This window comes from Bidens hawaiensis, unplaced genomic scaffold, assembly GCF_021521415.1.
Source record: "Bidens hawaiensis isolate Kalapana, Puna unplaced genomic scaffold, B.hawaiensis_p1.1 tig00011664_1, whole genome shotgun sequence".
Classification (NCBI taxonomy): Eukaryota; Viridiplantae; Streptophyta; class Magnoliopsida; order Asterales; family Asteraceae; genus Bidens; species Bidens hawaiensis.
Genome location: NW_027491920.1, coordinates 666,152 through 682,358, shown reverse-complemented (window position 1 = coordinate 682,358; position 16,207 = coordinate 666,152). Strand labels below are relative to the sequence as shown.

The window sequence follows — 16,207 nt, the reverse complement described above, 5'->3', positions numbered from 1 at the left end:
TAAGCTTTTTCTTAGGCTTGGTTTCTCCCGGTTGCCTTAGCCTTAGCTTTGCGTTAGCGTGATCTTGACGTATAGATTTGCTTGCTAGGGGAGCATATAGGCACTTTCAAAAGGATTTGTGCTACTTTACATGGCTCTTTCATTTGTTACTATATAGTTTCTAACTATCTTTTTGTATTTGTAGCTATTACTGTTTTTAGTACCTTTTTTGTGGTGGTCTTTTATTCCGTGTACATGTTATCTGAATACCATATATTACATGTTGTGAAAAAGTATTCAGAGTTGGGGTCTCAGTGAAAGCAACCATATATCTTTCAGGATAGAGGAAATGTTTGTCATAAAATTATTCTCAATAGACTCAACCAATAGCTTGTTATGGGTGAAATTTTACTAGTTTGTTTGTATCGGAAAAGCCAAATAGATGTAATCCAAGAATAACACGACCAACTTGATTTCAACTTAATAGCTACTACTTACTACCAAATTGACAAAGAGTGTATAATGCATATGAAAATTATGGATGCCGGTTTGAGAGGACTGGCCTACTTTTTTTTTTGTTAAAGTTTACAGGTTTTAAAGAGGTTTCCATGTACAAAAAAATTTCATTGCCATACCAAAAATACATTACCGATGTAATAGCAACTAAACAATCCATCGCAAACAAATCCAACCGATAAGAAACCGAAACGTTTGGGCAGAAACGATATCCTTAGTATCCCTAACAGACTATCAACTCTGAGTGATATATAGTCTGTCAAGAAACGACCAAATTTTGATATACCCATGTTAGTGGTTTCGTCAGTGATATTCTCAACTTCCTAGGTTATGGTAATCCATCGGTAATGAACGATGGATTACCAACCCATATTTTCGTTTTCTATATTCTATATTTAGTGAGATGGTTGTTTAATTACAAACATATATCTATGTTAGTAGATGATACTCGTTTTTCTAGTGATGTATATAAACGAACTAATTTACCAAAACATAAACATTGCCGCCATGCCGTCGACATGACACAAAGAACGAAAACATCGTTGGTGACAGAGAATATCTTCACACATGGCATCGTTTCACTTGGAGATCGAAAGTGGATATGTCCCATTTGAATAGTATTCCATCATTAAAGAAATACACAAAACTTGGTGGAGAATCCAAATATATATTGTAAATAAACATGGAGATAAAATCCCACATGGTGTGTCAAATCTTCTACGAATATGCCTTTAAAATAAAAATACCCCAAAGTGTTGGACCCATCCAACTTTATGCTACATATATATGCTACACCATTCCATTAAATTCAATCATATCACAACTAAACAAACCCTGAAATTTTCAACTATCAAATATGTTGTTTCAAGATGAGTTACACCTTATTTATTCAAGAAAACTCCTAGTACTTCATAACCGTATAAACCAACAACTAGTTGTTGCGGTGACAACACCGCCGCCGGCTCCAGAACCAACGAGCCCACCTCCAATTCATAGCAACTTCGATTCAAACGTGGTGATGGTTCTATCGGTGCTTTTGTGCGCGCTAGTTTGTTCTCTAGGGTTGAACTCCATAATACAATGTGTATTGAGATGTACAAGTTTTCTTGGCTCGGAAATCGGTACTAGCCCGGAAAGCGGTTCGGTTTGGTTATCCAAAACCGGAGTCAATAAAAAGGCATTAAAGACGTTCTCAACGGTAAACTATTGGCCCGGGCTGCAGTTACCGGGGTTGGGTAAAGAATGTTTTATATGCTTAGGTGATTTCTGTAAAGGCGAGCGTGTTAAGATATTACCTAAGTGTAATCACGGGTTTCATGTTCGTTGCATCGATAAATGGCTTCGTTCGCATTCATCATGTCCAACTTGTAGGCAGTCACTACTAGATACGTGCCAAAAGATTCTCACGGGTGGTGAAGAGGTAGGTCCCAGCAGGGCCCAGTTGGACCCGCAAGACTCACCTTGAAGAGGGATGTCTGCGCAAAGACCAACTGGTTCAGAAGGACCCACCATGCTCAGAGAGATGAAGACCTTACGCGCAGTACGCCAGCTGTTCCCGCAGGAAAAGCCTCCCAATGGTGAAGTACCCCGTCTGTTCCCGCAGCTGCGGATACAAGCCATCAGGGAAGGCTACCCGCACTAATAGCAAGGCTACACGCATAAGGCACTAACTCTCAATAATTCAGTAATGTCACCTGAAGAAGAAATGAGCAAGGCGGGAATACTCCCGCCCAAATGAGCCAGTCCGTACGCTTCTGGAGGATCTTTTGTACTATACCTGCCAAGGTATGGACAAAATAGACAAGATATGACCAAAGCAGCCCATGAACCAATCACAGGGTGACAGCTCACTTACAACAGTACGACGAGGAGCACGCTCTAGTACAAAATGTCACTATCAGCCGCTGCCTACTCACCAACCCTTGTCGTGGCACGTACATAGCCTGCAGTTGGTGGAAAAGGAATAGTACACAGCCGGCCATATCACTATCAGCCGCTGCCTACCCACCAACCACCAGCATGGCACGTGCGTAGCCCACAGTTGGTAGAAAAGGAATATTATACAGCTGGCTGTACCTGCTTGGAAACCTACCTTCGGCTATAAATACTCCAACACCTTGGAACGGTATCATATACTATCTTATACCATCACATATATTATCTGCTCTAGCTATTTCTCTTAATATACATTTATATTCAGAGCAATCTAGTCTGATTCTCACGCCGGAGGGTGGTCACAAGGAGGTACCCCCCCCCCCCTTCTCAGTGACGAGCTCACGGTGTCTGTTTTGCAGGTCATCAGAAGAATAATCATCTTTGCCGGACCTAACCCTCATGGGAAACATCTACTTGACCCTAAGATTATCCGTAATCTGCCGGGGTAACTTAGTGTTTCTTCATTGGCGCCATCCGTGCATAAAAGCTAGAACTAATTTTCAGTTTTTTTCAAAACCTCTGGAAAGATGGTTAAGGTTACTCCGATGCCAAGGCCAACGAGTGACCAAGAAACTCCGGTAACCACAACCCCAGCTACTGGGGGGAACACCGGCGAGTACACAATTTTTACGAACACTACCCCGGTTACCCAAGCCGGGGCAAGTGCAGTAAATAATCCTCCCCTGGGATTCACCGATACCCAGTTGGAGAGAAAACAGACGAGGCTCCCCCGCCAAACACTTGATCAAGTTAAAGCGTGGGCGGAAGCACGTCAGAAGGAATTCCAAGCTGAGTTGGATGAACGCTTACGTTCACTCCAACAGGCTGACGAATTCGGAAGCACTCGACAACAGCTCAACATGAGTAATGAGTGCGAGTATGATAAAGATTGGGAAGAATCTGACAGTGACGCAAACCCGCGCCATAGGGCGAAAGGGAAGCGTAAACAAGCAGATTTTCACAGAAGAAATTTTGGAGAAACCTTTAAACCAAAAAACGCGGGTGGAAACCCACGTGACTTCTCTAAAACCTTCAGACCAACTGTTGCAAATGCGGGAACGTCCAAATTTTCAAGGGACATTGCGGAAGCAATTGCCCCGAAAAGTGTCAAATAAATGTCCAACATAGGCACATATGATGGTATATCTGACCCAGACGATCATTTGAACAGATTCATAGCGGGGACAACCGTCAGCAATTGGACGGAACCCACGTGGTGTTACATGTTCCAAATGACGCTTGTTGGGGCAGCCAGAGCATGGTTCGACCGTCTACCGGTTCACCACATCTACGATTGGGCAGACTTCTAGCAAAAGTTCAGCCAACACTTCAGTCAACAAAGAAAGTATACCGAAGAGCAATGGACGATCCTCAACTGCATCCGAGAGGAAGATGAGTCTTTACTAGACTTCATCACGCGCTTCAATTCAAAGAAGCTAAGTCTGGGCACTATTAGAGAAAATCTTGTCCGCGCTGCTTTCATCCAGGGCGCGGAAGACCCAGAGCTCATCCGCACCTTAACGGGTAAAGATGGCATGCCATCCACGTGGGATGCCATCATGATAGCAGCTAAACGCTTCGCGGAAACGGAAAAGCAACTGGGTAGAGATCTTCCCCAGAGCACAAACCTCTACACTCAAAAAACAAGAGAAAATAACGTCCTTACCGCCCGACAAAACAAAAAGAGGAAGCTTGGTATTTGGCAGTCAAGGGTAAACTTTGACACCTCATCCGGCTCGCACCCTCGGTTAGGCGGAAGGGATAACATGCAGTCGTCGAACCGGAACTCCAGATGGACGCCACTCACCAAAAGCGTCACCGAAATATTTGCCACCGAGAGGCTCCCATGGCCAAAGGCTCCAATAATCCGACAGCGTCACAACGCTGATCAGAGCAAATCCTGTGACTTCCACAGGACAAAAGGCCATACCACGGAGGAATGCGTATCCTTGAAGGACGTCGTCAAAGCATTCGTCAGAAATGAGAAACTCACTCACCTCGTGGCGTAATGGACGCTAAGCAGGCTAATGCGTGTAGAACCCCAGTTGGGGAAAACACGGATGAAACTGCAGCTTCAATGTTGGAGACTACATACAGCGTAAACAACGAGATTCCGAACCAGGTGCATATCGGCTCGAAAGGCTCGATGACACCCCCATCCCAAGAACATGGAAGGGAGCTCAATTACACAGGCTGCATGTAGATCAATTCCAAACTTGTAAAGAAAATGCCTAGAGCCACTTCTAATGGAAATGATTCTCCTTATCACATTGACGCTGATGGTCTTACATTTATACTTATGAACTTTCCAGACTGATATGCCGGTATTCACCGCATAAATATGGAAAGAAGTAAGTCGTTGCGTGTGGAAGGCGGCAAAACCCGCATAAACACAAAAAACGGTAAAAATTTCTAAGGAAAAGATGAGGAAAACCTTCACGCAGGTCAGTTATAGGTGAAGTTTGGTCATCCCACTAAATGAAAGTGACGGTCCTACCCGCACAATCATGATAGAGGAAACTGAACATTAACCTATTGACAACCACGCGTCGAAAGGTTAACTTATTCAAAACACTTAGAAAATTTCTAAAAAGATGAGGAAAACCTTCACGCAGGTCAGTTATAGGTGAAGTTTGGCCATTCCACTAAATGAAAGTGACGGTCCTACCCACACAATCATGATAGAGGAAGCTGAACACTTACCTATTGACAACCACGCGTCGAAAGGTTAACTTATCCAAACTACTCAAGAAATTGCTAAGTTAAACTAAAATATGCGTGAAACAAAGATTCAAAAATAAGAGGGAATATACCCCCTTACCTTGGTAACCAAGAAACCGTAAGACAAGTGCGGGTACAGTGTCAAGGCGAAACCCTTCACATACTTAGCACCTGCAGGGAATTGAAGCCAAGAATACCTTGGTAACCAAGAAACCGTAAGACAAGTGCGGGTACAGTGTCAAGGCGAAACCCTTCACATACTTAGCACCTGCAGGGAATTGAAGCCAAGAATACCTTGGAAGTCAAGTAACTATAAGACGAGTGCGGGTACAGTGTCAAGGCGAAACCCTTCAAATACTTAGCACTTGCAGGGAATTAAAACCAAGAAGGATCTTCTGGGCCATGCTTGTGGAAAGGGAAATAACATCCCCGCATAGCGGGAACGTTGAGAACTAGATTGTTTGAAGCTCCAAGATGGAATTGGTTGTTTAACATAATTGATCACTATGTCTAAAACTACCAAAACCTCGTGGAGAATCTACACAAGTGAAACTCAACGCTCCTGACTTGCGAGGAGGTTACACACCTACCCGCATCATACCCAAAGATCAAGCAAAAAAGTCGGGAATTTCTGCACGTGACATTAGGAAAACCACGGGAAGAATCCCCACGGAAAACCTTAAAACTAAAAACCCTTTTCAAAACCCTTTGCTTAAGTCCAAAAGTTCACCTCACTTATTAACAATTCATGAGAAGAACATTGGACTGGGGGGACTTGAAGAGGTAGGTCCCAGCAGGGCCCAGTTGGACCCGCAAGACTCACCTTGAAGAGGGACGTCTGCGCAAAGACCAACTGGTTCCGCAGGACCCACCATGCTCAGAGAGATGAAGACCTTACGCGCAGTACGCCAGCTGTTCCTGCAGGAAAAGCCTCCCAATGGTGAAGTACCCCGCCTGTTCCCGCAGCTGCGGATACAAGCCATCAGGGAAGGCTACCCGCACTAATAGCAAGGCTACACGCATAAGGCACTAACTCTCAATAATTCAGTAATGTCACCTGAAGAAGAAATGAGCAAGGCGGGAATACTCCCGCCCAAATGAGCCAGTCCGTACGCTTCTGGAGGATCTTTTGTACTATACCTGCCAAGGTATGGACAAAATAGACAAGATCTGACCAAAGCAGCCCATGAACCAATCACAGGGTGACAGCTCACTGACAACAGTACGACGAGGAGCACGCTCTAGTACAAAATGTCACTATCAGCCGCTGCCTACTCACCAACCCTTGTCGTGGCACGTACATAGCCTGCAGTTGGTGGAAAAGGAATAGTACACAGCCGGCCATGTCACTATCAGCCGCTGCCTACCCACCAACCACCAGCATGGTACGTGCGTAGCCCACAGTTGGTAGAAAAGGAATATTATACAGCTGGCTGTACCTGCTTGGAAACCTACCTTCGGCTATAAATACTCCAACACCTTGGAACGGTATCATATACTATCTTATACCATCACATATCTTATCTGCTCTAGCTATTTCTCTTAATATACATTTATATTCAGAGCAATCTAGTCTGATTCTCACGCCGGAGGGTAGTCACAAGGAGGTACCCCCCCTTCTCAGTGACGAGCTCACGGTTTCTGTTTTGCAGGTCATCAGAAGAATAACCATCTTTGCTGGACCTAACCCTCGTGGGAAACATCTACTTGACCCTAAGATTATCCGTAATCTGCCGGGGTAACTTAGTGTTTCTTCAGGTGGGAACTATAGCGGTAGTGCGCCTTCACAACCTCGCGAACAGGGTCCAAGTAGCGACAACACTTCTATAAGCATACAACCTTTACAACACGAAGGTGTTTTACGCAATTTCGAGTCGTAACTTGTAACTAGGTTTGTTTTTAGATATGAAAATCAATTGTACATACTATGGGGGTGTTTGGCCTAGCTTATATTTTTGTGCTTATGCTTATATCTTTTTGAAACTTATAGCTTATTTTATATCATTTGATAAGCCATTTTTAAGTGTTTGGATTAGCTTATATTCTACAAGTTGATTATACATCTTATTAAGTTGTTAAATCCATCATTTTTAATTTGTTATAGTAATAAGTTACTTCAATATTATTAATCCATCACCATTTGAAGGCAAATGAGTAATTTACCCCATTAAACAAATAAGCTTCTTCAAATAAGCTAAATAACCATCTTCAAATAAGCTTCTACAAATTAGCTTGTATAAACTTATAAGCCTAAGCTAAAAAAGCTAAACCAAACATCAAATGAAGCTTATTTTATAAAAAAAACTATAAGCTTTGCTAAAAAAGCTAGGCCAAACACCCCCTGTATGGTACTCATAGTTAAGGTTGCTTTATGTTCCTAATGGTTTTGTAGGTCTTTCTTTCCATATGAAATATAACCAGAGATATCAGCAAATTTAAAGTGAGCAAATTAAACAATTAATATATAAATATGGTATGAATGTTTTTTTATAAATAATATGCGAAGTGTAAATCATAATTTCTCTTCACATGTGGAGTGGAGTGTTAATATGACGCGGAATGTCATGATCTGGTTATGGGGTGTTAATATGACAAGGAATGTCACAACATTGTCTTAACGGTTTAGCTAGCTAGGTTATAAGTTATAACTCATTCGGATTAAATTAAGTTTATTGGTTGAATTGGCTTAATTTTATTGGGCTGCGTGTTAACTTTTGTTTGTTATTATCTTCTTGTGTCTTACTTGTGACAGCCACTGCTATACAAATACCTATAACACATGACCCATTCTCTAGTAATGAGGTGGTCGTCTCGTCACTATACAAACACTGCTACGCACGTTATCCAATGACGACTAACGTTTCATACGCCCAATAGGGCCGTATGGAAGTTATACGAGCCGTATGATACGGCAGAAAATGATCATATGGAAAAACGGCTTAATGTATTACGTTTTCACTGACAAAAAATCTGATTTGAATAAGTTAAACAACCTTATTACAATTGTGTCCCATCTTACGGTCCATATAACGTGACAGGTTGATTGACGTACAGTACTGGGGGCCGGTGTGTCTCTTTAGCAATACCCATTGAGATTATTTGCCTCTCAAACATTGTTAGGTTATTTAGAGAACCGTTTCCGTATTTATTTTGTAAAACTTCTTCAGACATTGTGATGAGTTTGATTATTCATCAATGGAGAAACATTAATTCTTCATGGTATCACAATAAGAAAATCCTAGAGGCCAAAACCATCGTTGTTTTCTTCTAACCGTATTTTTCTCTCAAAATTCGTCCCCTGCAATCGAAGCAACCATGGCAAGCACAAACACACCAACCGTCACAACATGTTGGCTCAATTGTTGTTTGACCCTAGAATATGGCCCAGCCCAAGAATTAAAAGGGGTTAGTAGTGGAAGTTAGGGTTATTAGGCTTCTTGTTAGCTAAGTTAGAGTTAACACTATAAATAAGGGTAACCGAGTTAGGGTTTGTCTAGAGAGAAACCGAGTTATGGTTTGACATTTTGTAATATGTTTTTGAGTTATATTTTCTTATTAATATAAACGAAGTTAGTTTTTTAATTCGTGTTTGATATCTATCGGGACTTGAAACAAAATCCCTATCCAATATTCAAATATCATACGGAAACAACCTCAGTTGGAAACATAGTATGGTTACTATTCTAAAGTTTTAGTTAAAATGGTTGGTTCCAAGTAAACACCCAATTTAAACACTCAAAAGAGGTCGGTTTTGGATAAAACCCAGTTCCTGATATTTTACAAGGTTTGAACTTTGAATCCAATCTTTACTACTCCCTTTCTTAGTGTTGAAAAGACACTAACGTTTGATGTATAGTGATCTAAACTTGTTAATAGTGAGTAACATCTTAATCAACAACTCCTTGGCAACCAAGTTCACAATGGTATCACCTGTTCAAATCGTGGTCGGTCGGTGGGCATTTTGTTTAGATAATAATAATTTCAATAATGGAGAAAAACTTAAGTGGAAATTATGAATCATATGTTTAATGTTGAAATGAGATAGTGGAAATAATCATACTTTTTGCATAATGTAATGGCGGCTGTCACTTTCGGTCAACTACACGGGCCACAAGATGGGCTGGAAATAATCAAAATGGGCCATGCACAGTGAGTGAGTGGACTCGCCACCGGGTCGGAGGGCCCCCACACACATATCAAATTGCAATGCTGCTCAATCATTTTCAACAGTGGGCTTCTAAACAGCCCGAGTCTCAGTTTCCAGTCCACTAACCGGCATTGCAACTTGCAAGTTCGTCGACTCATGGATCCAGATTTCAGTTCAATTTTGTTAAAATTGCAACTTTATATTTAGGTACGAAACAAGTGATTCTGACTAAGGCCGACTTTTCTCCTTGCTCGAAGGGTGGGTCTTGCAGTCAAGCTCCGAGTGGTCATTGCTTGCGCAAACAAGCAGATTAGCTCCCAAGGAGTTAAGCAAGGGCCAAAAGATTGATGAAAGAAACTGGCTGAATTGGCTGCACCATTGTTTTTTGTTTCTTTTTTATTACAATTCGTTCATTATAAAACTTTTGAAAACGCATTATAATACTTGTACTTTTAAAACTACTAGATCATTTTATTCCTTGTCTTTAACTCGTAGTGCTATGACATTTAGGGAGAATCTCCCATTGTTATTTCATATAACCTCCAAAGTTGCCTTTTACAAATAAACAAACGGTTGAGCCAATTACAATTTAAGGATAAACGAGACAATAAAAATGCACACTGTAGTCAAATAAAATAACAATGATGGTGAATTAAGAGATGTGATGGTCACTATAATTAACCCAGGTTGTTCCGACATTAATTAAGCTTAGATTTGTATAAACATAAACATAGTGTTAGGACTGCTATTTTCTTTGTTGAGGATATATTATCCTTGAAGATATGTCTGGATCAGTTATCCTTCTGAAAAGCTCCAGAAACATGTCAAAGATCAAGGATCCTCAGAGGTTAGTATTATTAATAATTGTTTCACGTGTGTAGGCTATTGTTCAACAGAAGTAACGGCTTTGTGACTTGGTCTACCTTAAATTTCGCTACTGGAAGCTCCCAGCACGTGGTCAGTGAACGTTGGAAGAGTAGTGGAATAGTGACGGATAGTTAGGACTTTTTGTTATATGTATTTTCTTTATAAACATCGAGATATGATCGATTAGAAATCACTTGTACTCTCACACACACTAGAGCAGAATCAATTACTCTCTCTACACACTAGCTTACTCTGTAACATCGATCACAATCTCCAAACAATTGTAACCTTTTTTGTTATTAATAAATTGGTGATCGACGAGTTGTTATCACCTGGGGTTTTTTTCTTTTGATCTGAACAAGATCAAAGAGTTTTTCCTCGCAACAAATCGCTGTGTTCATCTCAATTTCGTTCTTATATTCGTTGTTATCAATTTAGCACTAAACCTCACATAACAGATTTGGATACATTATCCTTAATTGATTTTTATCCAAAACAATTTGGCGCCCACCGTGGGGCAATTGGTGCTATAACCCAGATTGTTTCCTATCAATTTTCAACCTTTCATATCCATATAACTATCAATGGCCTCTCAATCAGTTTCTGCTTCATCATCCATGCCATCTTCGGTTCTTCTCTCCTCAAGAACTTTGCCGCCGATGCCTCCGCCAATCACGGGAGCACCAAGGGCTGCTGCTGCTGGAAGGAAGACGCAACTACCAGTCTTCCAGAGCTCGAAAACCGCTGCTGCTGCGCCGGTGGTTAGTACTAACAATGATGTTTCCTCTATGTTTTTGCAGGTTAAAGCATACATGGAGCGGCAGAACAAGACCAATCAGAGGATCCTTCGTGAGATAGAAGATCTCAAGAAGACTAAGAGGCCAGCGGAGGATCACACTCCCTTGATGCCCAGGATGCTGGATTTCACTAGTCCAGGATCAATGGCTCTGTTCACGCAAGGATCATCTATCCTTCAACAACGGCCCATGGGTCAACAGACTCAAAAGACCAATTAATCAAATAAGTTCAATCAAAGCTAGTTTCGCTATCGCCTAAGTATCCCCGACAACGGCGCCAAAAACTTGATGTGCAAAACGGTCTATTAAAAATACTAACCTAAATTAGACATTTTAGTTTTAAATTTATAAATCTAGACTCTTATAATGCTAGACCACTAGACAGGCAAGTGTACCTATCGACTGTAGTAAAGCCTAATGAAATCCGGATATCGAACCCAAAGGACACTAGCGACACCTAAACTAGACTCTGACTAGTAACTTAAAAAAATAGATTTAATTGATTTTTGTCTTTTTTAGTTATTAACTATAAAAATAAAAAGATACTTAAACTAAACTTGACACGAACAAATAGGGGTAAAACTCAAATAGGAGAAATAACTACCTAGGCAAGGAATCCTACTAGTCAACTCGTAAACTCTCGGAATTGGATTTATGAATGGTACCGTATTCTAAAAATATGAAACTTAAGGAATAACTAAAGTATGCTAGATTACCTTCCGGTCTCACCAACAATACCTAAGAACCCTAAGTATCATGTAAGCTCAAAGATTTAATGACTCGGTTCACCTCCCGGTCTCACCTTACCTAAATATGCTAAGCTACCCAAAGAATAAATTGCCTCCCGGTCTCTCTAATCACAAAACACCCTAAGGCGTAAATGGGTATTCTTATTTAATTCGGTTATAACTCAAATATGTAAGAATCTAAAGGAATCTAGGGTAACTCACTCCCGTGCAATCACTACCCAAACCCGCAAAAGACTAAAACAGACGACACTTAATTACCTCCCGTTCTCTCAAGCGACAGAATATAAGATATCTCTAAACTCTCAAATTACCGTTCCTATGGAATACGTTAAATATAAACTAGTTTCAAACACACAGTAAACAAACTAATATGCATCCATACATGAAAGACGTTCACAAAGACGCATATGGAACAAAAACTGATAATAAATTAATACCAAATAACCATATGCATCACAACCAAATAAAATAAAAACTTTATCAAAGGATGAACCAATTAATATATAATCCAAAACTGAAAATAAAATGAGTCTAACAAGTATTCATCCAAACCCAGGCAGTATAAAAGTTTAGCCAATCATAATAGTCGATGAAACAAAGATATAACAAATAATACGGTTCATCGAAAAAGAAATAAATATAATTGAGCTACTGGCCTGTGAGCCTAAATTATTGAGCTGTGTTCCTGGTAGCTTAAATTAATTCACGTGCTAGGCAGCTTTAATTAATTCTCTTTTCTTTTGATTCTTTTGATTCTTGGCGTGACTTTTGACGTGCTTGGCAGCTTGTATATCTCTTGTTCTTCGTACAGTAGCTGCTCAATCAAGGGTGGTGCCCCCTTCTCTGATTTCCTTCACAATCCTTACGTGACCTGGAGGGTTTTTTTGGACGGCCACCCTCTAATAATTGATGTGGTAATTTTTTTGTAATAAGGGTCTACGAGATCCTCTCTTTTTTTTCATGGGCTATTCTTATTTATTATAAACTTTTGGGCCCCACCCATGTGAACCCTACAAGAAATTACTCAATAAATAATAACCAACTTCAAATACTGAGTTCGATGTATGGTCCATTTCATTTATTAAAGTAAATTAACATTGTTATTTATTTATTTTCCTCTACTCATTTATTCAACTAAATATGAACCAATCATGTCAATTATTTAACAAAAACATTCTAAAAGTTACAGTAACTATTGGAAATAGTTATAATAAATAGATATAATTTAGCTCATATCTATGACAAACTGAAATTTTTCTTCTTACTCTTTCAGACTCTCCTCACGACTTGACTCAAATTTTCGGGACGAAAATTCTTTAACAAGGGAATGATGTGACAATCGTCAATTCCAGGTTAACTCCGTTAACTCAACTCCGTCAATTCAAACTTTAAGATCGTTGAATCTATAACGCACACTTCATTACATTTAAACTAGGGTTTAAATGACGCTTAACACTCACTACATGGGTAGTCTTTCGGGATTTGCACCGAAACGCAAACGAGTTGACGCAAACGATTGATAAATAAACGACAAACGTAAAAACAATAATTATATGATTATTATGTGTTAGGATTATGTGCTATGTGATAATACTATGGTCATGTTAACTTATTGTCCAAGTATGATGGAATGTTCTAGAAAAACAACACTTGGAAAGAAGAGGGACTAGAATGTAACTTGATTATTTATAAATATAACTTAAACACTAAACCCTAACTATTTTCCCTAACCCTACAACTTCCGATCGGAAGTCTCTTGTTCCCTCTCCACGGCTGCCGTCCACAAAGATCACACACACACACATCAATCAAGAGATTAATCCAAGAACTAGGTGCTAGGAAGTTATACTTGATCACCCCTTACCTCCTTGTTGTGTAATTTTGATGTTTAATGGGTTGTATGTAAACCCTAAGTAGGCCGATTATATGTATGTATGTGATCAATATGATTCTTGTTAGTTGCATAATAGATTGATAACTAGATTGATGTTGTTGCATGATTCATTGTTGTCTTTGATTTGGATTAGATCACAAACCCTAATCTTGTATGTATGGTGTGATTGATATGCATGGATAGTAGTTATAGTGTCTAGAGGGTTATATGGATGCATGATAGTTCATAGGTTGTGATTATGTTGAGTTTTGATGTGAACAGATTCTGGACAGAATGTATATACGATGTTTAACTGACTGTAACGAAGTGTAAACGTGAAAATTGATTGAGATTGTGGGTACTGCAGTAAACTAGGTTGAGTCTAGTTTCTATGAAGTATAAATTCGTAATTTTTGGATAAGTGGAAGTATACTTTTATGATTTTACAAAAACGTGATGCAAAGCTGAGCTGTTAGACCTGCTGTTAGGTTAGGTTGTAAATGTTATATCTCATGAACCACGAGACCAATTGGGTTGGTTCCACTTCTGGAAGTTGACTCACTGAGTTAGGAACCAAACTCAAGTGGTCTTGCATTTATTGGATTTTTCGTTTAACGGGAATTTCAAATAACATTCTGTTGCGCATGAATCTGACTGATATGAGTTTACTGTAGTGTTTTGATCATTATGAGCAATCTATATGGAATAAAAATAAGATAAAACATGTTCTGGAAACCTAAGATATGTATGCTTCTGTGGTAATTTTTGGTGAATTAATTGAGACGTTATAATCGGTGAACTAGTGCAATCTTTCAAGTAGAAATTCTGTCATAACGAAACTAGCTGCTGAGTTGTATAGGAATGCATGAAATATGATAGTTTTTATATAATTGTTGTATTTTGACCAAAATACCCTTGCGGGGAATAGTTGCTAGTTGATTTCCATGAATTGACCAAATTGCCCTTATGGGGAATAATGGTTAGTTAGTCTTTGTTTGTTGACCAAAATGCCCTTACGGGAATAATTGCTAATAAGTATGTTATTAATACGTGACACGAAAGTAATTGCTCACTCATGTATCGTATCACAATTGTACTTGTTCAAGTCACACACGATTCACAAACGAAACACGAAACATGTTACGTGCATAGGTATTATGTGCCGAGTCTAGAGACTCGTTAAATGTTCCGCTACTTAGAAAATTTCCTTGTTATTTTAGAACGCTAGAGAGTTTTCTACGACGCGCATCACTTGGTGATCTAGATCGGATATTCTTCGCAAACAGTGAGTTCACTTACCCCACTCTTAAACTGTTTTCAAACGTTTTTCACTTGGGGGAGATAACATACTCCGATAAACATATTTTCTGAGATAAACGCATATGAAAGATTTTGTTATAAATTATATATCACTTGTAAAGGCTAAGCGGCATACATAACATTTGAAGTCCCACACATCGGACCGGTTAATATTTGGAATAGCGAGTCACTTTTGGGTAGTACTACTGGGTTTGACAAACCCCACCCGACGCTAAGCTCAACTGGAGGTTGAGTGGGTGTAAATTTTGGCTAACACTTACCATGGTCTGGAGGACCTGGTGACGGGCACTTGATAAACAGTCAGCTTCGGTCGCGAACCACTTAGCGATACTTGTTGTATAGATTAGCTACCTATCGATATATAATTTGACATAACACTATCTGGTAATGCAAAACACTTAAACGCTGTAACGTGGTTACACACTCAAACGCCGTAACGGGGTTACGCAACACTTAAACGCTGTAACGTGGTTACACACTCAAACGTCGTAACGGGGTTACGCAACATTTAAACATCGTAACGAGGTTACGCAAAACGCTAAACAATTTACCTTATTTAACCTGTGAACTCACCAACCTTGTGTTGACACTTTTAGTATGTTATTCTCAGGTAGCCGAGGCGGGCGCGCGGTTTAGGAGCATGCATTAATGAAAACACTTTTATTCTGCAAACTTAATTTTAACAGTTACATTTGGTTTTAAGTCGTCCTGCGTGACGCAACTTTTGAATTAAGGTTTTACGCTTCCGCATTTACTTTCATTTAAACGTTTTTCTTTGGTTTGGTTATAACTAATGAATCCGATCCTGCCAGTTCACACCCTCTGACGGTAAAACTCCGTTAGTGGATTTTGAGGGTGTGACAATATCAAATATTCCCATACTTAAACCTTTTTCGTCTCTGAAAAAGTATTTTGCAATGGAATCAGAATTCGAAACTGATCTTTAAAACATATAGGTTATCTTTTAAGCACAGATAAACGCAAAAACTGTTAAAAAACCACGGCTACACCTACCCCATCTCAGACAAAGAGAGCTAGAAAAACTAGAGCCAAAGCAGAATGGTTTGACAAATCACCATAAGCCAATGACTCGTTGATGGTACTAAGTAGATGCACTCGGTGAAATTTGATTGATGAATGGTCATGTGGAGGCCGTATGAGCATACCCTAAATATTATTGGACTTTGCCTATATATCCCTAATAAAAATATTTATTGACTAAAAAGCTTCGAGCCCCAATAGTGTATCCTCAAAGTCACTATCCCCTTGGTAACACTTAAACTCTCAGTCCCGTCTGGTATGT

The 16,207-nt window shown here is 39.7% G+C and overlaps 1 protein-coding gene across 1 annotated transcript; it reads left to right on the top strand.

The window, feature by feature from the left end:
* The first annotated feature begins 841 nt into the window (after positions 1–841).
* LOC143538688 (RING-H2 finger protein ATL78-like) lies at positions 842–7,074 on the top strand. The gene is made up of 2 exons (XM_077032189.1): positions 842–1,904; positions 6,910–7,074. The coding sequence occupies exons 1-2, from the start codon at positions 1,352–1,354 to the stop codon at positions 7,029–7,031; spliced, it is 675 nt and encodes a 224-aa protein (XP_076888304.1). The 5' UTR covers positions 842–1,351; the 3' UTR covers positions 7,032–7,074.
* Positions 7,075–16,207: the final 9,133 nt, after the last annotated feature.